This window comes from Drosophila ficusphila, unplaced genomic scaffold, assembly GCF_018152265.1.
Source record: "Drosophila ficusphila isolate 14025-0441.05 unplaced genomic scaffold, ASM1815226v1 contig_412, whole genome shotgun sequence".
Taxonomy (NCBI): domain Eukaryota; kingdom Metazoa; phylum Arthropoda; class Insecta; order Diptera; family Drosophilidae; genus Drosophila; species Drosophila ficusphila.
Window position 1 is genome coordinate 6,590,942 of NW_025064326.1, and position 26,962 is coordinate 6,617,903.

The window sequence follows — 26,962 nt, forward strand, 5'->3', positions numbered from 1 at the left end:
GAGAAAGACTTAAGGCAATGGCTTGGCCATGGCTTTTAAGCTAGAGCATAAAGAAAACCAGTTTTAAGCAAACAGCATTTGTTTTTAGAGAAAAGTAAGCATAAACTGTGGCAAGTGCTTGATAAATTAGCGGACGAGATAATTAATTATATAAGCTGGGGAAAGCTTAAGAAGGTTGTCTCTGATTTTAATATATAATATGGTGGGTATATCATAATCATTTCTCAATGAACCGAAACCATTAACAAAGTTTCTTGGCCAAAACATGTTAGTTCATCAACCGAAATCTTCTCGAATTACAGATCGAAATCGACCTTGTACCTTGTGCTCTAGTGTCGTGTGCTCCCAAAGTGCCCGAGTGGGTTATAGTTATAGATATGTATTCGTATATATTGCATAATTCCCAGCTAGAATCGGATACTCACTTGTGCGTCGGGGCCGCATCAGCGACGCCGTCTCCCGGCAATCTTGTCGTGCCTGGCTGGGCACCATGTAGCCACCGAATGGATATGGCGGCATTTTGGGCTGCGAGCAGCGGTGCATCTCGGCCAGATTCGGATGAGGATGGTGGTGCTGGTTGGTGGCCGCTGCGGAGTGGGTGCTACTGATCGACTCATCATAGAAGAGATCGTCCTCCTGCAAAACATAACTCATAAATAAATAAAACTTCCTTGGGGTTTTTGATTTGCATTAAACCCACCTGAAACTTGGAGAAATCCACTTTGATGAGCCGCTGTCTGGATCGTGACAGCGTGGAGTTTGCACTTGGAAGCACTGCAAGAAAAAAATAGATCGGTGTAACAATAAGTCCTCGGTTCAGTTTCTCAGGCGAAAGTGCTGGGAAAATGCGCTTGATTGGATTATCTAATGAAATGTCATTGGGCAATCGAGTCAGGCATCTCTGGATAATTCGTTATAAAACCTGATTTTCCAGCCCTTTTCTGCCGGCTCATTGCGCAATTAGAGGTGACATGCCTGGGTTCTCGGTTCCGCCGAAGTCAAAAGTCGTCATTATTTTATGTTTTTAGTAAGCTACACCATAAAAGCCGTTAAGCCCAACGCACTTAATGGTTCTACTTATGAAACCACTCGGCTTCACTCGACTTGTGCAACGCCTGGGAACTCGAATTTGCAGCGGAAGAGTTCGCTCCGCCTTTGTGCAACTCCAAGATAGTTTATGGCTTTAGAGGGGCCCTGTAATAACTTCGACGTGATCTGGCTGGCAACTGACCACCGGGGGCTGGTCATTATCCACTAACTTTAACCTTTTGCCTGAAGGCAAGCACGAGCTTTTCTATCGTTCTACATTGTCTTGGTTTTTGATATGAAAAAAATGAACTGGATACAGAGGTTTTTACTTTAAAGTTTAAATGTTTCAAATTTGTCAAAATATATATAGTCAAATATGGTCAAATGTATATTATAAGAAAATGTTTTTAAATAGTGAAATTATTTACTATTTTATTTACTATAAAATAAATTGTGTCTAGTTTTCATGGCTTTCTTTTCACAAGCCTTTTATTAACACCCCATTGAATTGTCAGTACAACAAATTCACACTACTTGTCCCTTCTTTTCAAACAAACAAAAATACCCAACCTTAAGGTCACGATTTTCGACAGTCATTCCATATGTTGCTGAACAACAAAGAGCATTTAATCTTCGTCGCATGCTCAACTCTTCATAGGCCGTATTTCTTCATGGCTCTAATGACTGCAGCTTAAAATCGAAGTCATATTATGACGGCAATTACCGCCGCTGGAGTTGCCTCCAAGTGGCTCCTTGAACACAAAAACAATAAAATAAAAAAAAAAAAACACGAGAAACACTGCCTTGAGGAAGTCTACGAACGAACCACCCCCCACCCACTTTGCACTTTGGGGTAGACCTGAAAATCGAAACCAGGTCAAAGTGGAGCAACAATGGGAAAACGCTTTTGTGTGTTTTCCTCGGCGTTGTTTTTTTCTTCTTGTTTCAAAAGAGGAACTGGGAGGATGCTGATGACTACCTTTTGATGACTTGATGGCCTGTCGGGGCTTGGGTGTTGGCGGATTATTGGTGGCCGATGCTCTCGGCGCCGCCCGAGGCGTTGGCTGCGGCTGATCCAGATTCTGGCCGGGATTGGGAGTGGAGATGGTGGTCGAGGCCTGACTGGACTCGCCGTCGGAGCCGCAGTACAGTGAGGCATCGCTGCCGATGTCCACCAGGTCGGACTCCCTTGGCATGTGATGGGACCGGAAGACGGAGGCCGCCGTGGAGCGTTTCGCTGGCCGGGCGTCCATCGGGTTTAGGCTATTAGACCTGGCACATTTCCCTTTGGCTTTTCACTTTTCACTCGCCTTTCCCACACGGTTGCATGGAGGCTATCGATCCGAGTCCGGAAAAAGGGAAGTCACCCCTCTGGGCCACTTTTCGCTCTCTTCAGAGAGGGTTGATAAGGTTTACTGCCCCCAGCTCCATTGAATTTGTCTTGCGTTTCTGATGAATAACTTGATGGCTATTCTGTGTGTCACTTTGTTTATTCTGTTTAATAGCCTCCTCGCTTTCGTTTTTTTCTTCTTCTAATTTCACTTAGCCCACAGAGTGGTTAACTGAGGAGCTCGGCCGAACAACGAGGCGTCGCTAGTGAAGCTCAACACGGAACTGAGAAATGTGGCAGCTGTCAACTCGAGTTTCCCCGCTTTTCGACTCGGTTTGCGCATGCGCCGCTCGCAAGAGAGAGCGCAAATGTTTTGTTTTGACATTTAACAGTCCAAAAGTTGTTTAGCCGTCGTCGCTGTTGTTGCGTGGGTGATTTATACGTCACCGTTGGCTTGATGACGTCGCCGAGGGGCAACAAGGACACCCCACATGTGATGAGTAAGCGCAAGTCCTTCGGGGTCTTGGCTATTAAAGATTCAGAACTGAAGAACAAAGAAAGTCGAGGTCGATTCAGGGGTCGTCTAGCTTACTAAATTAAAGTATTCAGTACTAAAGGTCTATAAAAACATATTTTTTTCTTGAAAAAAAAAAAAAACTATTTTTATCAGTAAACTCATGGAAGTATGCTTTAGTTTTCATATTCCCCTGACAAATTTAACTTTGCGCCTTTAAGTTAGGCTTTAAAGTTTGTTGAGCTTGTAAAATGTAAATGTAAGTTATAAACTGAAAACTTAATTTACATTTTGATATTGCCTTTGTAAAAAATGTTTTTCTTTCTTCTGGTAAACTTTTAAAATTAAGAAAAAAATTTAAGAAAATAAAAGAAAAGAATTAAACGTGTAAGTCAAAGGAAAATTTTTTGTGGAGTCTTACTTTTATGATACGAAATTAACTACATCAGTAACCGATGGAGTCATTCCTCTTGACATAGTTTTGGCTCTCATTTTGCAACGCACTCAAGTAATTAACCAATTCAATAGGATTATACAGAGACATAAAAATTATATTCGGCTTGCAGCTGCAATATTAGAAACAGACGGAGGAGGAAAACAAGATTCCCAGCCAGAGACGTAGGCCCCAAAAAAAAAGAAAAGAAAATCCAAACAGCCAACAATAGCCGACTTCGTCTAGAGGTTGTCGTGCTTGGTTTTTTCTTGGATTTCTTGGCTTAAATGCGGTTCGTATTGTTTCTGTTGTTGCAATTGCAGTTGTCGTTGTTGTCGTCGCGTTGTCGCTATCTTTGTGTGTCACAATTTTGCACGCTTCCTCCAAGCGAGCGGATTGGGGATTTCAATTTTGGTTTCGGGATGGGGATTCCACGGAAAAAAAATGATAAAAAATAGGAATCTATTTCTTTTATATTTTATTTGGCATTCCCCTAACTCAAATACATTTTAAATATTATAAGTCTTTTTTATATTTTAAATATGCGATTTAATATGGTATTCTCGAATATAAGATCTTATTTTTATCAGTGCTGTGATTGGAAAACGTTGCCGTTTTTGATCTATGTTGGCATGCGCGCTGCACCCGGCAAACACACACAAACAGACCATCAAACAAACAAACAAACAAAGCAACAAACATGGCAGAGAAAGAGGAGGACGAACCGACAGACGGACGGACAATGGGGCTCCCCCAGCGACAAGTGCAGTGAAAAGTCTTGCGGATAACTAGTTTTCCCCAGTTTTTCCCCAGCCTTTTTCACCATCTCTTCAAAGTCCTCCATTTACAAGCACACATGTGCGACAACAATTTATGGGCGGCTGGCGTTCAAAATTTGGAATCGCCGATGACAACACAACGAACCCGAGACCAGGGCTCGAGCGATAGACACCCGCGAAAAAGATTAGAGGCGGCATCTATTTTTGGCAGGCACTGTGCACAATCCATAAGTTTCCCCTTGACAATGGGCTTGGCTTTTCGAAGGATGGGTCGGTGAGAGTGGTGGCCATTAGTTATCAAGGTAATTTAGGTTTCAGATAATGGATACTTCATTTGAGAGATTAACTTTGTATTAAAATATATGAGAGCTTCTTAAAAGAATAGGTATTTAAAATGTGAATAGGAATTCTGATTCATGATTATTAAGTTACACTACTTATATTATATAAATAGTTCTTCTATTTTAAATTTTGTAGATTTTTGAGTTGCAGTATTATATTTAATATAAGAAATAATATATGTGAATACTTACTCCTTTGTCTCAGGGTCGGTGCTTCGGGTGGAGTGATCTGCTTGAGTTCCTTGCCCTTCCGGATGGACTCCATCAGCTGTTCCCGCGGCGAAGGTTCGCACATCCGCGGCGGTCCCAACTGGCGATCGCTGGCCTGATGGATCCGAAAAAGCACAGATAAAGAAAACGGATAGTAAACTTACAATTTTTATTTGAACGGAGAAAAAACAATTTGATTCATGCGGTACAAAAAACAGTGTAAGAGATCAAGACAAATGAAATGGAATCGGCAGGAAGAAAGCCACAAGATCAATATTTCACACTCTACAAGCGGCAAATGGGGATTTTGATGATGGCCGATTGCAGTTGGAATTGAGGTTGATTTTGGGACTGGCGATGCGGATGGATTTGGAATTGGCTGTGGCACTGGGATTGGGGGCTCTACTACACACCTTCTTTAGCGGCGGCCGTGACCTGATGAACTCCAAGATCATCGCGTGGGCATCTTTCTTGACGCGCGGCGGAATATCTCCATTCACCATCACCTTGCGCAATTGATACTTTCTGTGGGGAGAAATTTCGGTAAATATAAATATATATATATATATAAATATAAATAAATTAATCAAAAGTAAGCAGATATCTAATATTTATGGCACAAATAAAAATCAAGAAAATCAAACAAATAAAAATATAATTGGTAAACATTATAAAAATGAAAGGATACAGAAATCTTATAAAACCATTGCTACCAATGTTTTATAACTATTGTTACCATAACAATTATTAAAGCAAACAAAAGGAATTTAAATCTGTCTTATTATTAAATTAAACAATTATATTAATAACGATGACTGTTTAAATGAAAGCTATTTATAGAGATTGGTTTATTGCAGTTTTCCTGGTATGTGCTCCATTTTTGGCGGATAATGAGTAGATCTGGTGGTTTATACTCACTTGGCTCTAATATCGCCCATGAGTATTTCGTAGGGCGTCAGCTCGTATTCGATGGGAGTGCGCTCGTGGTTGCTCTTCTTCAGGCGGACTCCCTTCCGCAGTTCGTCGATCACCTGCACCCAGAAGCGTGCCTGCGGAATCGGAGAGGTGTGGTTAATCAATGGGTACCCGATATCTGGAACGGTGGATCGGTGGGGGAAATGGGTACAGGGCAAACAGATACACAAACTCAAACTCTAACTGAAAGACAAACACAAACAGGAGAACGGAGTACGGAGTACGGAGAACATGCAATCGAACTATGGACCTACTTGCAGTGCCCTCCACAGCTGCAGTTCGTGCTTGAGATAGGAAATAGAAATAATACGAGTTACCAGACGTTAGCAGAGTGAGAGGCGCATTTCACTTTTGCAATTATTTTCATTTAATTAGCCAATAGATTGGACTCCCGCTGCGAGGGGGCAATCCGTCCATCGGCATGACAAGTTAACTGTGCGTATGAGTAATGTGTGTTGAATGCCGCACGATGGCAGGAAGACTATTTAGCACACAATGGGGCTAATATGCAACAGTGATCCGCAATTTCACTTTCCATCCGCCGTCTTCCTGTTCGCCATGTTCAATTGGTGGCCATGCATTTTGAGACACCTCATTAAACATGCAAAACGCCAGCGGAAGGTGGAGTGTGTTTCAATTCAGTTTACCATGTGTTCAGTTGTGCAGTGTTCGCTGTGTATCTTAGGGTCCGATTTCAGTTCAGCCACGGCTGAAGGCATCAATGGAAGCACATGTTTTGACACCATGTTGCCCATACACACAAGACACAAGACGCCGCGCCACGCTTCAATTACGTTGGCAACAGCAACATTAGACACAGCAGCAACAGCAACATCGAAACAAAAGCAGCAACAGCAACTCCAACAACAACAGCAGCATCAGCTTCCGCAAGATGCAAGATGTATCTGCTCTGCTGATGTTGAAATACTATTGCCAAGTGCGTACAACATCGGTATCGTCTGGATACCAAAAAATTAGCATACCAAATCATCATCTAAGCCAGTTGAGCGAATCGCACAGACTTCAAGTCTGCCGAAAAAAAGAAAGATTTCCTCGGAATACCTTTTATTTATTCCCCTCGACAGTGAACACGTTTAAAGCACAAAAAACAGAACCAGCTGAATTTCCGCAATTCCAGCATAATAATAGCCCCAAACAAAAACAATGTAAATTCAGTCAAAAAGTGTTTTAACAATCAGTTTGCTGTGTGACATTCTGAAGGCTGTTCGTCTTCCCAGAAAACACGATAAAACGCTGACTAAAGACACACTTCTTGCACTTCCACTGCCACCAGTAGTCGAAAGCGAGAATAAGAAATGAAATAAAAAAAGAAGCGCTCCCTATAAACAATAGACCAAACAAAGGCAGAAGACTCTTATCGAACAACTAGCAAATGATAAGACGCCACTTAATCAAGCCCTCTACAATGGCCTGAAATTACGTTTCGCAATAGCAGCAAAAAAAAGAAGACAAAAAGTCACAAAATAAACATACTCAACGGTCTTCATTGTACATTTGATATACGGTACATGTCTGGCCAATTAATTGGCCAATTCCATGGCTGCACCTACTTTTTTAATCCCGCCTTTCGGCACATGCAAATTCACGGGTGTAAAGCGAAATATATTTATGGTCTATTTCTCTATCTGATTGTGTTTGTACTGTATCCCAGTATAAGCAAATATTATGGCATAATGATGTGTCGTCTGTTCCACACGCAAAGGTTTCTTTCTTGGCTTTTTGCGGTTTTTTTTTTCTCGAACATGCAAAGACTGCCAGTGAGGCGCGGAAAGTTATATCCCCCTCTAGATATAATATTAAAAAAAACTTACAGTAGTCTCCAAATTATAAAAATGATTACATTTTTTAAAGCCTTTTGTGCCAATAAACTACAGTTAATAAGATGTTTATAAGAGTGTGTTGACTTTAAAAAAAATAAAACAAATGTATTGACTATAATTGAATATAAACAATTAGCAGTTCATATAAATAAATCATTCCTGGAATTGTGGATAATAATTGAAGCAATCAAATTAACAGGTGAAATAAATACGCACATGTGAATTTTAATCAAGTTTTCAATTGCAATTTTTACAGGGATCGTATTGCTAATTAAAAGGTGTTTATTGTAAAAATTGTTATTCACAAAATGTGTTCCCTAATGTAGTTTTTAACATGTTTCTCATGCTAATTTTAAGGCTTACAAAGAATCAAAAACCATAGGAATTTTATGAACCCCTTTTTATGAACTGAATTTTTTTGTTTCACCTTATCAACTTTTTAGAACCAACTTAGCCAACTGTTCTTTGACAGTTTTGGGTTTCCATCTGATTGAAAAAATCAAACACACCTCGAACGGTAAAGCCAGCTATATAGTATAGCTTTTCACGCCACAAAAAAGCAGCCAAGAAAAGACAGAAACAAAAACAAGAGCGAATTTCGGTTTGCGTGCCTGGCCAATTTGCGTGTGTGTCTCAATGAGTTTCGGAGGTTGGATGACGGCGATATAGCGGCCCGATGTGATGATAGCAAACTCCTGTGACGGCCTCGACATATTCACCAAAGGTCACACAAAACGCCAAAAACTACATTGATGATATATGCGCCCATTAAAATACCTAACAGAAAATATAACCAAAAACAAATACGTATGGTATACATATATAGAGCGGCGTTGAACTCATTAGGATGATGGCCAAAATGGAGGCGACCACCGCGGGCCAATTATTGAAATTAAAAGTGAATTTCATTTGGCAATGCATGAAATAGTTCACTTTTTTATTCCAACGCAGAGCGGAAAACCCCGCCGCAAATAATGCTCGTGATCTGTCTGCGATAATGATTATGGTTATGATGATGATGGCATATGGGATATGCCGTATGCCGTATGCCATGTGATTTTGGCCAAGAGGTGCGCCGAAACAAATCGTGAGCGGATAGCCACTGTAGGCCATTAGTGGAGCACCATTACATAACTAAGTAGTATCTTGGGGCTTTGTGGTATGGTATGGTATGGCATGTGGTGTGTGGCTCTTGAAGAATCTTACCCAGTCGTTGAAGCCCAGCTTCGCCAGTTCTTGTTGCGTTGTGGCCGAAGATTCCGAGGCTTTGATCAGCTTCTCGGCACCTGCTGTTTCGAGATTAATGTTGATTAATTAACAGTCTACTTGGATGCTTGATGGAGTGCTTACCATTGTTCAGGACCTGCTGCAGAAACACACGGAGTTCTATGGTCTCCGTCACGAGGGCTCTGCAAACAGCTTTATAATGGTTCTCAGGCAGGGTGGTTTTTATATGATTTCTGCAGGTCTATAAGGTAGAAAATAGTTCACAATAGTTTATAGTCTTTTTATAGATTCATATTTTGAGTAAACAAACCAATGCAAATATAATTTGTGGAGTATTGTGTCTTCCACATTAAAACCCCACTTAAAACCCCAAATGATTACTGTTCATTATCTTTAAATTAACCTATATTCTTTATAGTTTCACAAAAAAAACCGCAACAAAATTACATAGTGTTCATAGCACAAAAGTTTACTAATAAATTCCCGGAATTTCTCAAAAAGATCACAATTATCTGCGGATATCCCGCATACATAAATTCTACGTACCGAAAGCTAATTACGTTTGACGCCTTCGGCAATTTCCTTTCACTTCTTATTACGATAATCATATCTCCTCTATATAGACCAACTCAATTTATTCCGCCAAAATGAATCTTATCTAACCGTAGAGAGACAGACATTGAAAAAATGCTAATTTTACCATATTAGCTGCAGATACTTTTCCACTTTTCGCTGGAGTGCTAGAAAAGTCAGGCAAGTGGAAAAAAAATCAAGGGGTCCAGTGTGCAGTGTGCAGTGTTCATTGTTGCCTGACAGCAATGTGTCAATTCTATAAAGTGGCTCATTAGAGAGGCACCACCCAACCGCACCACCTTGCCCCGCCAAAGAGGCATTCAAACAGAACCGAAGACTCCGGTTCAATCAGCAACGGTGTGAGGTTCATCACACGCCCCACCGCCAAATGGGGGATCCTCAAATGGATCTACAGAAGATCCGCAGTAGATATTTACTATATCGAATGGGTTGGCAGATGCACTGGCTGCCGGAAAATGCGGAAGAATTCCCAATGCGCAATCAAGTGCAGCGGGAAGGCGGTTGCAGGTTGCAGATTCAGATACAGATTCGGATTTCTGATTTACAGATCTGCGGCTGATTTCCTGCGATTACGAAAGCGTTTGGTTTTATGGTTATTTCGGTTATTTAATATCAACTGCAATCGAGCCGCAATTGAAATTGTTTTTCACTCGGTCGGCCGGGCAGCGTAATCGAAGTATCTGACTAGAACCCGGACTCAACCTGGCTTGTTTGCGGTTAGCCGCGATACAGATACGCGCATAACAAGTATCTCGCAGATACCATTATTTATGCAGAGAAAGAAAAATCATCGGAGAAGATGATTGAGTGAATTGGAAATTAGGTTGCACCGATAAACATAAAGGTGATCCCAAAATTATTTAAATGTGCATCGGGTAACACATTAAGGCTTTCAATTTCACAAGTTGTTAACCATTTATGGCTAATTTATTTTCTTTTTGTGTAGGCCCGCTTTGGTTAACTGTAACGTGAGCCAAACAAGTTTTCCCACCGATAAATATCGATGCCTTGGCGCTATATATATTTATATGTCAAAAGAGCTGGCAAATGGAGCGGATTGGGGCCTGGTCAAAAGGTCAGATCTTGGCGCACCCCCCGAAAAAAAAAATAAATAAAGAAAAACCTCTGAGTCACACTTCGTTTGGGGTTCGAATTTGCATTGGTTTGTTTGCGCTTGGCTGTCTCGTTTTTTTGGCACATCATGACACGACTCGATTGCAAATGCCAGATACGATCGGTCGGAATTGGAAACCCACCTGGATAATGTGCTCCAGTTCTTTGGTATCGTTTCGCTCCTCCTCGGAATCGTCGTCCCAGCGCTTGTCGCCCTCGTCGATGCCCTCGTCAATGCAATCATCGTCTGTCTCTGCAATGAACAAGATTCAATCAACTTTTAAGAATAAGAAATTAAATTTTTACACACGATTATTTGTGTTTCATTTATCATAAAGTTTACGTGATTCATGGCAGGCGGTCAAGCTTAACCTTCATATTGTTTACGTTTGTGGTTTTCTGATATATGGGACTTTTTATTTAAGAAAGGCTATCCCCTGATAAAATAATGTAGGCTGAGCCCCGATTCGGGGACTTTATTAAGAGAACCCCCGGCTCAAATAATTCTACTCTTTAACTAAGCTTTATATTACTTATCTGAATCACAAAGTAAAAACGAGAACAAAAGTATTTCACCATTTATAGAAATGAGGGACTTTGTACTTAAAACCAATTAAGAGATTATAATTTCACAAATTTCCAAACGATTACCCATTTTCTATTTTCAGAGTTACATAAATAGTTTAAAAATGGGTAATAGTTTGCTAATTGCTCATAGGGTTTTTAATTTCTATACTCACCATCTGCCGTCATAAAATTGAACAGATTCTCCAGCTCCTGTGACATTTGGCACTCCTCGTCCTCCGGCAAATTGTAATCCAGTGCGGTGTAGACGATTTCCGCCAGTTCGCTGATAATCTGCAATAACAAAAAAAAACCGAAGAAAATATTAAATATAATAATTACTAGGCAATGGAAAAAATGAATGGGTGTCGACAGCAAAATGCGATTGAGTGGAGGCCAAGGGTTAAGGCCGACAAGTCGTAAAAATGTGCAGCGTGTAATGCAGTTAACCCCCTGAAGCCCTCAAATCTGGGATTCCATGTGCCTCGCTCCTCAGGCGGCAGTTCATTAAACCGACACTCTAATTGGAGTTTGAAGTTGACGGAGCTTCGTCGGAAAGCAGATATCATACATATATATATATATATATATATACTTTTTTATATGTAATTGGTGTTTGGGAAGTTGTAGAGTTCAGGTGCAACAACAAGCAGCGACAACTTCAAACAACCAAGTGCAGTGTCAGCTGGTGTTTCACTTTCACTTTGGCGTTGGCGAAAATTAACAAAAAAAAAAAAAGAAACACTTGCCGAAAAAGCTACAAGGTGTTAAAACACCGAAACCCGAAGAAGCCAAAGTCGTTAAATAATAATTCGGTTGCGTTATGTTATTTTTGGCTCAGCCACTGAACCCGTCGTCATCTTCTCATCTTGATCGCGATCTCGATCCCAATTCAAATCCGAATCCAAAACCGAGCGTGGGTTCGCCGCCCACACACTTTGTGCACATTATGGCACATTTTCCCTGCACGTTCACATGGATCTGTTTTTATCGTGGAAATTAAATGATAAAACATTGTGACAGCTGTGCAGTGGATGCACCGCCGAGTGGCATTTCCACCCGAGGCCCTCAGCCTCAGCCGCTGAAGAGGTTGACAACAAATGTCAGTTAAATGCTTCCAGCGTTTTTTTCTTTGCCCCTTTGGTGGAGTTAGGACCCTTACATCATTCGCCGAAGAATTGCAGCTGCAATCGTTGTTGCAGTGCTGCTGTCGCTGTTGCAGTTGCAGGCGTTGAAGGTTGAGAGACATAATTAATGGGAAAATTATGGAGAGGTGGAAGTCAAGTGTGCCCAAGTGGGAGATACACTATATAATGGTGAAGTTAACAACATAAATTGATAAACTGGAGACGAACATTTAAGAATCTAATTTAAGAGAATTAAAGAGAATTAAAGCAAGTTTATAATTTATAATTATAAGAATTGATAAAAAAAAAATAAATATTACAAAAGAAATAGCAAAGGTTAACACCCAGTAAATATTTTATCTTATATTGTATGGTTTAGTTTAATGTATTTATCTCAGCAATGGGAAAATGTATTTTTATCTTATTAAAGAAAATCATCATTAGGCTCAAAAAACCTTTTCTACTAATCACCATACCTCGCAATTAAGAGCATAATTACAGCCTATATAGTTAAATATCAGGCGACTTCTGAGCAGGAACCATCTTCATCTTCTTCTCCCATCTTGTGAATTTTCCCATGCAATTAGCAAAGAGAACAGAACTGGGAACCCGAGGGAACTACGACTATTTTCGATTCGGAATGTGCATTGTGGATGGTGAACTGAACTCAAGCAAAGTGTAATATGCCAAAGGCGAACCGCCGTCTTGGCCATTTTTTTTTTGCTGTTTTCCCCCACTTTGCATACATCTAGTATAAATAAATGAGACTGTCTTTGTTGAGGGTGCGCCTGTTCCCAATCCGCCAATTCTCACCGAAAAATACAAGAAATAAAACTAAACCCGAATTCGGGCTAATATCAAAGTTGAAACCACGGACATGCAATGCGGCAATTATAAGCCGGTTGCCAGAGCTCCAATTCGGTTTTTGGCCAACAAAGGGTTCGCCCCCTGCCTTCATTGTCAATCCAGCCAGTCAGTTTAACCTTTCGCCTGACCTCCGTGTTCGAGGAGTCACTGTACTAGCTCTTGGTTCTCATCGGCTGCTAATCTTTTTTCCCTCCTTTTTTTTGGTGGTAGTTTGGAAATTATTTTATAAACAAGAGCTGCTGAGTCAGCCGACAAAGCAGAATTGTCTGCTGAGGTGTGAATATTTAAATGCACTTCGGGGACCAAATTTCCACTCAAGTGCACAGTAGTCGTTTTTTTTGCACAATTAACTAAAGGTCAAGCTATAGTAAAATGACCAAGCCTCTAAAGACTTTGTAGTAAAAAAAGACTTCAAATAAAATACAAGGATATCAATCACTGCTTTAAGAACCAATAAAAGGAAAGTTGCTAAGGAATGTAATAAAAAATAAATACAAAAAGTATTGCCTATTTTCAAATGGTGTTAATATTTTGTATGCATGCAACTCGACTTTCTGATGAGCCTATAGATTTCTACAGTTTATGTCTATAGTTTAGTTCCTCAGGGGAATGAAACTTTAGCCAGCAAGTTGCGAATTTCAGTTTGTTATATTTATGTGCCGGTTCCTCTTACGATCTGCCATTATGAGTGCCCATTGTCTGCCGAGCATCTGGGGGAATCATAAACTCCTTGTCTGGCCATCTGCCTTCCATCCCATCCCATCCACTCCTTTCCCAACTCGGCGATCTCCTACTGTTTTCTGCGGTCTGCCCACTTGACTTGACCATTTCCTAGTCGCAACTCGCTGCTGGCTTGCCTTTTTTCTGTCGCTATCAGGATTCACATTTTATGCAATTGTTTCCATAGAAAGAATGCCGTGTATAAATACGTATATATATATATATATATATATAGAAGAAGAGAGAGAGATGTATATATAGGCAAACGACAATCGGCAGCCGGCATACAAGTAGCTCTCGACTTGGCCACTTCTCCCGGCTATCTGGTCAGTCGTGATCAATGTTGGCAGCAGCAACAGCAACAGCAACAGCAGCAACATCGCAGCAGCAATAGCAACATCGCAGCAGCAGCAGCAACAGCGGCAAAAAATGCGACGCCAATGTAAAGCAGCATAAAATGGTCGGAACTCTTTTTTCTAGGGAGGAATAGGGGGCTAAACAACGTTGACAAGGCGACGCTGGCGACAACGATTAAAATCTCTGGGGAACAGCTCACAAAAAAAAAAAAAACAGAAAAAAAGAAAAACGAAATAAATAAATAAATAAAAAACTGCAGAGCAGAGAGACAATGAGAACTGGAAATATTTTTGTAAATTACAATGCAATTTTGTGCCACACAAAAGGTTCGGTTTTTGCTTCTCGTTCTCCTATTTTTGTTTGCTCGGCTCTCGGCCTGGTCAACTGTTTCGGGCCCATTAAGCACTTTACATTCGATGTGGCGAGATCAAAGTGGCTGAAATTTATGGCCGCAGATACTGAGATACACGCGGAGCAACCAACTTGGCGACTTGACTTGGCCCACAGGCCAGTGGGTTGAAGGAAACCACATTGGCCGGCTGCGAGCAGGTTATACAATTTTAGATTTTCCAGTTTCTTTGGCCGTCGCCTGCAAGACGGATGACTCGAGGGGGGCGACAGGTGGGCCGAAGGGGGGCATCGCTTGTGATAAGGAGATGGGGCGGCCAAGGGGAGGCCAATGAGTATGCATGTTTGACCCAAATTCAAGACAAGACTCGAACAACCAAGAGGGAATTATGAATATGAGCAGTGCACATGGGGAAAAGAGGGTTTTTTAAAGAGTAAGAACAAATCAGAGAAATGTTTATTACAAAATTGGATCTCTACAAAAATTAAAATAATATTAATAATAATAAAGTAAATTTCCTAAAAAATAAAATTTAATGTTCTCAACGAAGTCTTCACTTTTACTTAAGCAATCTTATTTTCCAGATTTTGTATTTAAATTATGTTCAATATTAGTTTAACTTATTGTAACTTGTAAAGAATGTAATTTTTTCCCAATTTCAAAGTTCAATACTTTTTTTTCAGTGTGCCACACATGCTGCATGTCATCTAATAATTGCGTTCTCAGCTTATCAAGCAAAGTGTCGTCCCCACACTTTTCAAAAAATAGGGGAAAGTGAATGGATGGGAATGAGAATCTGAATGTGAGTCTAAATGTGAATGCGAGTGCGAATACGAGTGTATACTCAAGTGCGAATAAGTGCGGTTCGGTATTTGTAACTGTCTTGAAATAATATTTGCACATTTTGCCATACCGCCTGCAATTAGCCGACGACATGATTATCAGCCAGGTGATTCCGCCACCCTCTCACCTTTCCCCTTTGACCCCCTCCCCCTCCCCTTTCCTTTTTTTTTTTTTTTTTTTTTGTTTTTTAAGGTGCATGTCGCCTTGTAGCTCAGGTGAGTTTGCTTTCGTCGTTTTCTTGTCTTTTGTTGCCAGCGACTCGTTTGCCTCGGAAACTTTTGTTTGTTTCGGCATAGACGTGCGAACTGGGTTAATTTTCTATATATAAATACTGGTATATAAATCTATGTACAGGTTATAACTATGCTGGCTGGTGCTACAATTATTGTTTATGTTCATGTAGAAAACGGCAATTCACACGATTCGCAACGGCTAAAATAGTGAATAACAATTATTTCCCATTATTTTCTTTCTGCGTTGATACCACAAATATATACGTACGATTCGCTTTTGGTCTGAAAGAGGCCAATATGCGATCTGTTGGGAACTGATAAGACAATTATGAAGTAGCGAAGTTGAGAATGTGGGCCACTGAGAGCGATACGAGGAAACCCCTGAAGCAACTGATATACATTATGAATCATTTAAATAGAATGTAAGAAATACAAATAAATAAGTGCTCAATAATTGAGAAAGACTTATGTATTACAAGTTCAGTTCTAAATGAATCATACTATTTCCTTAATTTTTATTTCTCATCTTGGAACTCCTTCTTTTTTCCTCAGTGAACAGCCTAAGATCTCAAAGTCATTACCTCCTCTCCTTCGTGTTCTCATGGCTGTGATCCATGGGAACCTATTCGCCAATTCCCCAGTTTACCCAACCCATCCATCAATATCAAATGCTTCAATCAAAACGCTTAATGCAGTTCCGGAAAGATCTCGAGTCCCGAGATCGGAGCAGGCCACCTAGAAAAGCCTCCTCGGCACACAAGTTCGCTGGCACTGGCACTCTTTTTAAAGCCAGGCTTAGAAGGAGAGATCGGAGATTGCGATCAAAGCCCTAAAGCAATCAATGAGCAGCAGAAACCGGCAGATCGGCCATCAATATCGAACTTCAGAGTCTCAAGATCCGAGAGCGTCAAGTCAAAACAGAACGGAACGACAGACACAACGCATCGATAATAATCGATAAACAAGTTTTTCGGATATTCGAGAGCGAGGTGGAGCATAATCCCTAACAGCATTATAACGGAACCCGAAACAAAACGCTAATTGTACACGCCTCTAGAACATGACTCAAATCAAAGAAATCGCCACGGGGCCATAGCCTACAAAATGCTATATATCAATATTTGGGCATCTCTTCGATCCCGAAAAGGGGGAGGCGGGGGGTGGTGATCGCGACGATGAGATAGCACAAAACGCTGGCGTTTAATTGGGTAATTGGCTCAAGTACCGTACGTATTACCACCACCGGCGGACCAAAACAGAAATTGAAATACCCGCACATGACTGCAGAACTCAACTCGACTCAACCCAACAAAACTGAACCGAGCTGAACTGAACTGAACTGGCCCCTCGCAATCAAACGACCGCAAACACGTCGAGAAAATATGTGGCCAAGATCGGTCATAAAAACGTTATCTGTGATATACTATAAAACGTAAGTTGCAACATCACAACTATTGTATCATTTTAGGGCTAAGAAAATTAAGAATTGCTTAATTGCACAAGGTATAAAATATTTTATTAAAAATTAAATGTTTAATTTCCCAAAAATATTATTAAAATTTTCTACTGAAATAGTATGTATTTATATTGGGTTGAGTAATGAAAATAAATATTATTAAGGTCAATCCTTTTTTTTTTTGACCCCCCAGAATCAAAAGCCTATTCCTATAATTTCTGTGCATCTAATGCCACAAAATTGCAAGTGTGCTTATGAATCGAGCCTGGCCAAGAGAAGTCGGCCTGGCAAATAGAATAGAATGGCAATGGCTGGTGCCGGGACCAACTCGTGACTGGCAACCAGTTGCCAGCGGTTTCCCATGACGGCTCTCCAAACTGGACGCCACAGCAGCCAGCCAGCTAGTCAGCTCCTTCTCTATGTGCAGGCAGGTCCCAAAAAACAAAAAAATTAAATATATATAGACATAGATATAGAAGCTGAACGTATATATCCGTGTATATATGTAGGAAAAGTAACTGTTACTCTCCCAAGTGAGCCAGCAACTTGTTTGGCGTCTTCTTTCTATTTTCCTCAAAATTGGAAGGAGTTGGCGAATTCCAGATACTCATTATTAACGCCAAACAATAATGATTTGGTTATATTCTATTACTATTAAAAAGGTAGATTTAAGTAGTATGAGATTGAAATAATTCTTAGAAATATTAGGAAATTATTAGGTATTAAATAAATATTAGGTATTTTGCTAACAAATATTTGCAAACTTTTTTAAACCACCCATACTATTTACCCGAAATAAGGGTATCAGAAAAGACTGGTTCGCTTTTGGCCTGTTGTTTGGGGGCCTCAAAGTGGCAGAGCAATTGAACAAGTGAGTGGAGTGTCTGGCATTGGTGTGGTGTGTATCTCTAACCCGGGACCTCAACTGCATCTCGTATTTGGAGGCTGCTGGGCCGGCCCATTGAAGTGATGTTTTAATGAGTCCTTTATCACGTCCATGTGCCACGAACTGGCAGGCCCAGAAATGGGTTTCAATGGGTTGGGTTTTTCGTATGGCGAGAGCCACGAATTATGGCTTCATTCCCACAGAGAAAAGCCCAAGTGCTAGTCCAAGTCGTTTGCATTTATTCTAATTTCGAGTGGGGCAGCACTTGAGTGTCTCCCTGTGGGTTTTGGGTTCTTGAAATTTCATTGTTTGCCTAACGGTCATCGAAAATAAAAGGGGAAGGGGAAAATTATGGGCGGTCAACGGCGGCAGGCGTCAAGTATTGACATGCATTCAATTCAAACATTTGATGTTTGTTTGGGCGCCGAAAAGTTTCAAGGAGATGCACTCACAAAAAAATATAGCAAAGACTTCCGATGATTTTAGCATACAATTTACATTTTGTCAGAATCCATTTGAATTTGCGATGAGCCACAAAAATGGTGAAAGTTAGGTGCAACATTACTTAATTACCCATTTATTACTGATTCGCTTAATACTAAATAAAAGTCTGAATCTAAAACCTAATTTAATTTTAACTTGAACAAAGGAGCATACGTCTAGATTTTATTATTTTCCCAGTGTGACTAGATTTATGGGTAAAAGCACGGCGGTGCATGCAATTACAGACGCTCGTGAATACAATTGCTCCAGAGAACCCCAGCGCCAAAGACAATCCCGTAGCTTCAGCTCCGCCGAGCCATGAAGTTTGCCTCTTGGCTGCCTCTCAGACTTTTCCCCCATATCCCATTCCCCATTCCCGATCCCCAAGTCCACTCCCTCTACAGCCATCATCTTCATCCGCAGGCCCGAGAACGTTTAGTTGATCGACACTTTTATGTTGACGTCGTGCGCGCGTTGTCATCGTCATCAACATGGTCATCATCCCCATCCCCATTCCCAACCCCATCGAATCCCCATGTAGCCAGGTACCCATCCTCTTGGCAGTTCTGGTGCTGTGCTGCCATCCATTGATTGATTCCCTAGAACAATGGGCCATGGAGCGGTGCGTTTGCGCCGTCACCAAGGCGAGCAGCCAAAAGGCATCGAGTGGCACAGTGGGACAAAGTGACAGATTCAGGATGAAAATTTAAAATATATGAAAATTTAAATATGTTGATTAAATGCAGAGGAAAGTAAAAAAACAATAATCGTACATTTAAAATAATTTTATACTGGTTTTTTAATTAATCTAGTCCCACTGTGGCATGTTTGGCCTATTATAAATGCGTAGCTATAGCTGCGAGTCGGATCCAGAGTCGTGGTTTTAGTCGGAGTCAGAGAACCAGAGCCAAAACCAGAGAACCAGACGAAGCATAAAACAAACGGCGAGGCACTCAACCAAGTCGCCATCCAGAGGCGACTCATTGTTTTTGGAGCTAGCCAACGGCAGCAGCAGCAACCAAAGTTGCAAGTGGAAGTGGCAACAACTGTTGCTTGTTGCTGTTGCTATTGCTGTTGGTGTTGGTGTTGCTGTTACTGGTGTTGCTGCTGTGATGTTGCTGCTCCTGTTGTTGCTACTGGAGCATAAGGTACGAAAACACCGGGACGAACTGAACCCATAAAAGTACGGGCGGGCCAGTTAAATGGAACAGGTAGGCCAGCTGTTCACGCTCTGAAAAAGCGATGACTTATTTCGTTTTTTTTCGGTTTTTTTCTTCCAGCGATAAAAACTGAGTTTAAGTCGAAAAGGAAGGGAACTTGAGAGCCTTATTTAATGCAAAATATTTACTGTAAAGATTGGGAGTTAATATTTGGGCGAAGTACTCACAAACTCTGCAGTTTGCATTGGTAATTGCTCATCGACTGACTTCACTGGTGAAAAATGTACCCCATCGATGGCCATATGTTGGCTCATTTTCCGGCAAATTGATAATTAATTTAAAGTCTGCTACAAATTACATTACTCTGGTCTGCGATGTGTCACCCGATATCTACATAAATTTAGGCCACGGCTTCTGCCCATCGTGTAGTTATCTTTTTTGGAGATATGAAAACTCTTTGCACGAGACTTTTAGCCCTGACAACCAAAAAGCGGTTTCATAACGAAATAATTGTTTGTTCGGTGTAATGAATTTAGACTTAAGACGTCGGGATAAATTATGGAGGTTAGCAGAGATTCGGAGATGAAAATCTAAGGTTTTAAGCTGCATATTATAAATATTACACAACCTTGTGCAATTAAAGGGAATTAAATAATGGGATGTTTAATTAGTAGCCAGATAACAGCCTTGGGTGCTATAAGTAATTAGTTTGCGTTGTAGTTTGAGTAGAACTACTTTTAATTGTATCACGTAAAGACAAAGCTTTTGTGGGAAAAACAAAAATACATATAGAATGCGTATTTAAGGCCATTAATTAATAAATGTAACATTGTAAGAATGTGAAACCAAGGTTAAGGTAAATTATATATGTTCCAAACTATCACTTATTTTATTTCCCAAAAGGAGTTATGTGATTTAACCTTGATCGGAAATGGTCTTCCGGCATCATTACCTCTTCCACTCCAGCTTAATTGTGCCCTTCCCCATTTTCATTTGGCAATTCGCCCCTATAACCCAATTAAAGGAAATTAGAGAGCCAAAAAAGTATTAAAGCCCGCCTGTCAAGAGCAGTAATCCTATTTGCCGGACTCAAAAGCCGTCAAAGCCACCGATTCCGACTTCGATTCCGACTACGATTCCCTCGGGTAGTTGGCGCACCCAAAAAGTATCGGAAACCCATAAACCAATTACAAAAATGCCCCCTGTGCAATGTAAATTTTTGGGTTGCCGTCAAACTCTACGAAACGCTATTTATGGCAATGCAGGCGCAACAATTTAGCTGGCCAAGCCCTTATTGAAACCTTTAGAGTCTTTAGTCTTTAGTTTGTTACTTCCCTCTCGGTTTTCCTCCGCACTCAGTGGAGTGTGGCGAAGCGCATCATAGGTTGACTCACTACTATCTGGGATATGGATTACGGATTTCTAGGCGACCTTAGTGGGCTGATCGAACCGCAGAAATTCGCCACCGACTTCCTAGTCCGCATCCCCGAAAGGCAGACGGCATGTCATTCAGTCAGTTAGTCAGTTAGCTAGTCATTCAGTCAGTTAGTCATTCATTCAGTCAGTTAGTGAGTTAAGCCAACTAGTCAGGCGGTTAGTTGCAGATCACGAGCCCGGAAAAGCGATGAAGTCTTCTGCGGTTAGTGGGGCTGCCTGCTGCCAACTGCCAACCGCCAACTTCCAACTGCCAACTGCAATTTGTTGCCATAAACATATCTCTTTTCTATCTTTCGCGCGCAGGCGAATATGTGATCATCAATTTTTGTACTTTGCATAATATGCAATGATGATGTCTGTTTTGTCATTTGATAGCCGCTTATAGGTTCCGCATCGCTGGTCTGTCCTTTTGGCGATTGCATAACATAAACCCCAACTTGGCCATTTTACGATGGCAACAGCTATGGGAATTACTCTGGGGGCCCAAGTCGCGGCTCTCAGTCTCAGAAACAAAGGTCAAACTTGCTTAAAGTGCAATTGCGAACGGAAAATGTCACTGCACGCGCTGTCACTCTTAACTCTCAAGTCTTTGGTCTCCCGGCAATTGTTTTTTTTTGTCTTTCCACTCAATTTCAATTGTTGTCGGGGGGCCTTTAAAAACAAACAAATGTATACATTTTTGCGCACTGCAGTCGCACTTTTAACGCCCATTTTCCATTTTGAGGGGGAGGACTGACCTTACCAGCGACAATCCAACCCTCGGGTAATTTTTGCAATTGTTGTATAATAATGTCCAATTTCAGTTCGTTTTGGGCCGCTGACGTGCCTCTTGATTTAGTGGATCGCAATTTGGGGGACCCACAATGTGGCTGGGTGGCTGGGTTAATTGGTAAATATTTACCATAGTATATCTATTGCGTTTTGGCGACTCTTGCTAAATACTTCCCCATCGAGTGCAATTTTTAGTTGTAATCGCTTGTGATTCATTTCTCTTGGAATGAGTTTGAGGTAAGTAGAATTCCAACCGATGACTTTTCCCATGCAGTACATTCATATTTATGGAGGAATGTGTGCTATCCGACTTAAATGAGGTCTTTTACGATCGTAAATTATAAGAATTTTAAGGTAACCCCAGAATGCATTCGGAAATTTCTCATGAACCCCGGAGACAATGGAATTGCCTTGTGCTCGTAGTAGAATGAATATGGCCGAGTATCTAAGGAGCGACCTCCATTGAGCGGTGAAACATGCATATTTCTCACACACACCCATTACGAAGAGGCAGCACAACACTTAATTGAAAACGGCATCTACTCGTAGATGTGGCATGAGGGGGAAAATAACAACAGCGAGCTGAACTAAAAGATACATTAAAAATTTCCAGGCGTGGAGAAACTTGGCGCTTCCATGTTACGATCTTCTTGGGGCCCAAATGCAGTTGGCCCTCTTGTTGCAGCGTTTGCTTGCTGGCGGTTTTAATTACCACGCCGGCGATTCAAGCCTGCCCCCGACCAGGGTTGCCAACGATCATCATCATCATGTGAATTCTGTGCGCCGATGCGCCTGCGCATTTCCTCTGCTGCTTTGCCTCGTTTTAGGTTTTCTGTAACTTTTTCGGCTGAGTTCGGTTCGGTTTTTTTCCGCTGGCTTTGCTGGCCTATGGGAACTGAAACCTTAAAGTGCATTCTTCATGGGCTGCTTTTTTTTTTTTTTGAGGAAAACACTTTCGCATGTGCGGCTGTGTTGAACATCTGCTAAAATTGCCATAAAATCCGTTGATGTTGCTGTTGGGCCGCCAACACTTTCACACATTATGCTAGGCAGCTTGTCTTACTTGTTGTAGCTCATTTTGTTTTATGGCCTGTTCAATTTGATGTCAGCTCCGGGCCTCTCCAGATAGGTGTTCATGTGGGGGATTTCTTTGGCGCTGATTGAAAAGAGGAGCATTGGAGTTTGCAGGGCAGAGAAACGCTCAACTAAGAACTCATAAGAATATCCGATTGTTCTATATATAAAAAAAAACTATAAATCTTTTTCAGATCACGATTTCCTTTGGAGTCATAACCTGAAGTTTTTATTACCCTCATTATTTGTTATGTTTATTTATTGATTTATCCTTTCTATTCCAATTAAAATTTCCTTTGCTTTCTTTGCAAACCTTTTTGTAAGAATACTATCAAACCTGAATTATAACCTGTTAATAAAAAGCTAAGCCTTAATTAGTGCAGTGCATTTAAGCGACACTCAACGCGTTTAACGACTCGATATTATCCGTTCTTGTTTCAAGTCTTCCGCTCTTCTGATTCGAAATCGTTTCTGCCCGTTGAGAACCCATTTCTTTTATCGTTAATCATTAGAGCTTAATTCAAGACCGAACCGGAACCGTAACAAGACAGCAACATGGCCACGAAATGAACTCATTTGAGTGAACTTTACGGGCCATAATTCTAATCTGAAGTCTGTAATCTGAGGGCACTTAATAGTCACCAACAGGCGGACACGTGAAAGATATTTAAAGGCTTTACGGCCCATTAAAATCCAAAAACAGGGGATCTCATGTAGTCAAAAGCAATCCGTGGTAAACTCACCTTTCTATGCGAAACAACGAGCGGCGTGTGATGGTGATGATGATGATGGTTGTTGTTGTCGAAGGCTGTTGGGTAAACAAAACGAAGATTAAACATTGTAAATTAATAAACGTTCGTAAGTGCAATCAATAAATTCGGTTACAGTTAGCGGAAAATCATAAACGAGTCAATTGCAATTAAGCAGAAAGCCAAACAACAGCAGAAACTGTTCACCTTTCCAATTGCATTTTAAAATATGCAAACATTTCGAGTCTCTATTTTCTTGGCTCGCCAACTTCCGCACTTGATGGCCAAACCCAAGCAAATAAAAAAAAAAACTAAATGGGGGAAAAAGAGCAGAAAAAAATAAAATAGTAGAAATTGTAACAGAAATAACAAATAACAAAACTTGCAAACGGGTTCAGCAATCATAAACTTGTTGTGCAGACAGACAGATTGGAGTTCCGTGGATCAGAAGGGGTGGTGGGGAGGTATCGGGGGAGCTTTACGGGGGAGCAGTATCGGGGGAGCGGTAAAGGGGAGCGGGACTGGGACAGGTGACTTGTGACTAGCGACTGGGGACTGGGGACTAGGAGGGGCCCGGAAAATTGTCAATGGACAACAACTCGAGCAATTGTATTATAACTCATATCTCTATAAGCCACATAACGCGCTCGGCATTTTGTTAAACAATTAAATGCAATTTTCAACTGAGTAAAAAATAGTTGACTCAGCGCCGCCAGCCGATGTCCAAGGTGCCCGAGTCGCTTTTCGGTTTGATTTGCTGACCGGCCGGCTTTTGATTACAAGCTGTGACAATAAAGTCATGGCAAAAAGGGGGTTTAAAGCGAGGAGGGGGTGGGGGTGCCAGCAGTACACCCATATCATGGCCCAGCAATTCCACTTTGCAGTTTATTAAGCGTGACTGACTGACCAACCGGTTGGTACACCCAAACTTTAAATGCCCGCAATAAATACTTCAGCCGGCGAGGCAAGTTGCAATCAACTTGATTTGAATTAGAAAAGAATTTGAAAATGTATGGTAGTGTATTTGGTCACTTTTAAGCAAACCCATTTTTGCAAATTTGGAAAGGGGTTACATCATTAAAATTAAAAAAAATCCTTTCAGTTTAACAACAATTAAAATTTGCCTAAAATGAGAACTTTTATTTAATATACCTTGTTAGATATGTAAAATATTTTTTATGGGGAATCAAGCTCTTGCTTTATCCTCAAAAAAAATCACCTTTTCCGCTCTTTACATTCATAATTAAAACTCCCTACCTGACTTTTTTCTACCGCAAAGAAGCAAAAACAAAAGTTATACAATCCCAGAGTGATTCATACATGCCATGAATTACGGACACTTGATCTTAAATCTTTTGGCCCTCCATTGTGTCGGTTCCGCATTAAACTCTTGACCTAACCAGAGGTTAGTGGAGTTAGTGGAGTTAGCGGTCGTACAACCAGAACACAGTTTTTCGGAAACAAAGCGAAAAAAAGGAAAATAGTATAAAAAAGGCTGCACACGAAAATAAGAGATGAGCTCGAATGCCCCCAGCATGATATCATTATGATGTGTTTTTAACTCCGGCTGGGTTGTCCATCATTTTCGCAGGAAATCAGGCGGACACAGGCAACTTTTCGGGGGAAGGCAGAAAGGAGCAGGGTTTTAGGCAAATTCAACCCAAAATACCAACGCAAACAAGACATGCCGCGACTTTATAATTAAATAATAAATTTCATGTTCCGAAGCAGGCAGGCGGTTCCAGTTAATAATTAATTGACATTTAGCAAAGAATTTCAAATGAAAAGAATTCCTCTGCCATTTGCTTTTCAATGTTGTCGAAATTTGCGCAAATTTGGGTTTTATTAATGCTTGATTTATATGACAGGCGTAACGCTTTTTTCACTGGGAACATGTGCATTTGATTGAGCGTTATTGAATAAGTTTGCGAGCGTTACAGTTTGAAAGTTCAGTGAGGATCAGCAGATCAGGCAACATATGTGAATAATTAGGGTTTATAGCTGATGAAATTTATTTGGTGTATAAGATTTAAAATATTTATTTGTATCAAACATAAACCATTGAGCAAAAGGAAGTTATAAATGGGCCATACATTAACCTTATTGCTTTCTTTTGTTATAAATAAATAAAATAAGTGCTTCCTCATCTAGATGCTGATTAATAAGAGTTCAAATACGTTTATTTTGGCGGAGCCTCACAGGCTTGCGCAAAGTTAACAATAAATAAAATCACATTTTCTTATCTCAGAATGAATCACCGGCCAATGCGTCAATTTTGAGTCGGGTAATTGGTGATCCGACATTCGGCCCGATGAGAATGGGATTCTACTTTCCTGTACACATGAAGTTTTGCACTTTGCTCGCTCAAAAATGAAAAAGAAACGAAATTAACAAACCCACTTCGATAAGATTAGATTGGCGTGGAAGCGCTCAAAAGCGTGGACATTCGAATTTCAATGGAGAAAATTGCATTTCCGATTGGTAAATTGCGAAAATAAATCCAAGTACAGGGAAACCAGTGCCAGAGTCTCAGGGTCAGACAATGGACTTTCCACCCGTCGAATCCAATTAATAATAATAAAGCCAAAGCACTTTGCTAGCCTGACTTTCAATTGTTTGCCTTCCACAGCCTCGGCAATCTCATCATCCCAGTCCTCCTCCACTTGCATTTCATCAGGTTCAATAGAAAACTATATAATAAAGTTTTATAAATGCTGGCTTCGGCTTCGACTGAGGCTAAAGCTAAAGCTGAGGCTGTGGGTTTTTGTGGCGATGGTGGAGTGCATGGCTCTGATGGTTGACCAAGTGGCCTCATGGCAATTTACTTTCTAATGTCAGGAAAGTCATGTGCAAGTCAACGGCAACCGCACACCGACTCGCCTGCTTTTTGTTTGCATATATTTTGTAGAAATTGATAAATAATCTAGGCAAAAACTGCGATATCTATGCAGATTTCTTTGCTAAAATAAATAAGACGAAGCGAAATCCGCTGAGGCGTTAAAATGTAAAAATCGTCGGCATTTTAAACACAAACATACTTTTTCAATTTGCCTTTTCAACTTTGTTTCTAACCCATAATTTACAGCTGTGGAATTTTTTTGGCATGCTTTTCACATGGCGTTGAATGCTTACAACATATTTAAGGTAGGTTTTTGAAAATATTTATCAATCAATGCGGGCAATGAGCTGTTGATGAGTTTTCACCCCTTCCTCCAGTTTTATTTTCCGTTTTGTTTTGGCTACACTTAAGTGCATGCCGCGTCTTAACATTCAAATTATTAATTAATTAATAAGCGCGGATGAATAATGGATCAGGAAATGATAGATAGATGGCAATTAACTTAATAACGGGCGTTGGTTTTGGAGTGGTTACTTAACAATAGAGCGGAACCAGATTTACAACAAGAATCGAACTGTAATAACCTTGATTTTCAAACACAATTTATATTTATATAAAAAGTAAAGTATAGCTTTTTATGCCTTCTCTCTTTTAACTTTTT

The 26,962-nt window shown here is 40.6% G+C and overlaps 1 protein-coding gene across 1 annotated transcript in view; it reads right to left on the reverse strand.

Annotated features, from left to right (window-relative positions):
* Positions 1-26,962, reverse strand: part of LOC108098331 (protein spire) — a 37,470-nt gene that overhangs the window by 3,034 nt on the left and 7,474 nt on the right. Inside the window, 10 exon segments of the mRNA XM_017201159.2 lie at positions 426-636; positions 701-774; positions 4,619-4,751; positions 5,050-5,161; positions 5,555-5,685; positions 8,659-8,741; positions 8,803-8,920; positions 10,530-10,639; positions 11,127-11,244; positions 23,457-23,521. Coding sequence (XP_017056648.2) covers positions 426-636; positions 701-774; positions 4,619-4,751; positions 5,050-5,161; positions 5,555-5,685; positions 8,659-8,741; positions 8,803-8,920; positions 10,530-10,639; positions 11,127-11,244; positions 23,457-23,521 — 1,155 coding nt within the window.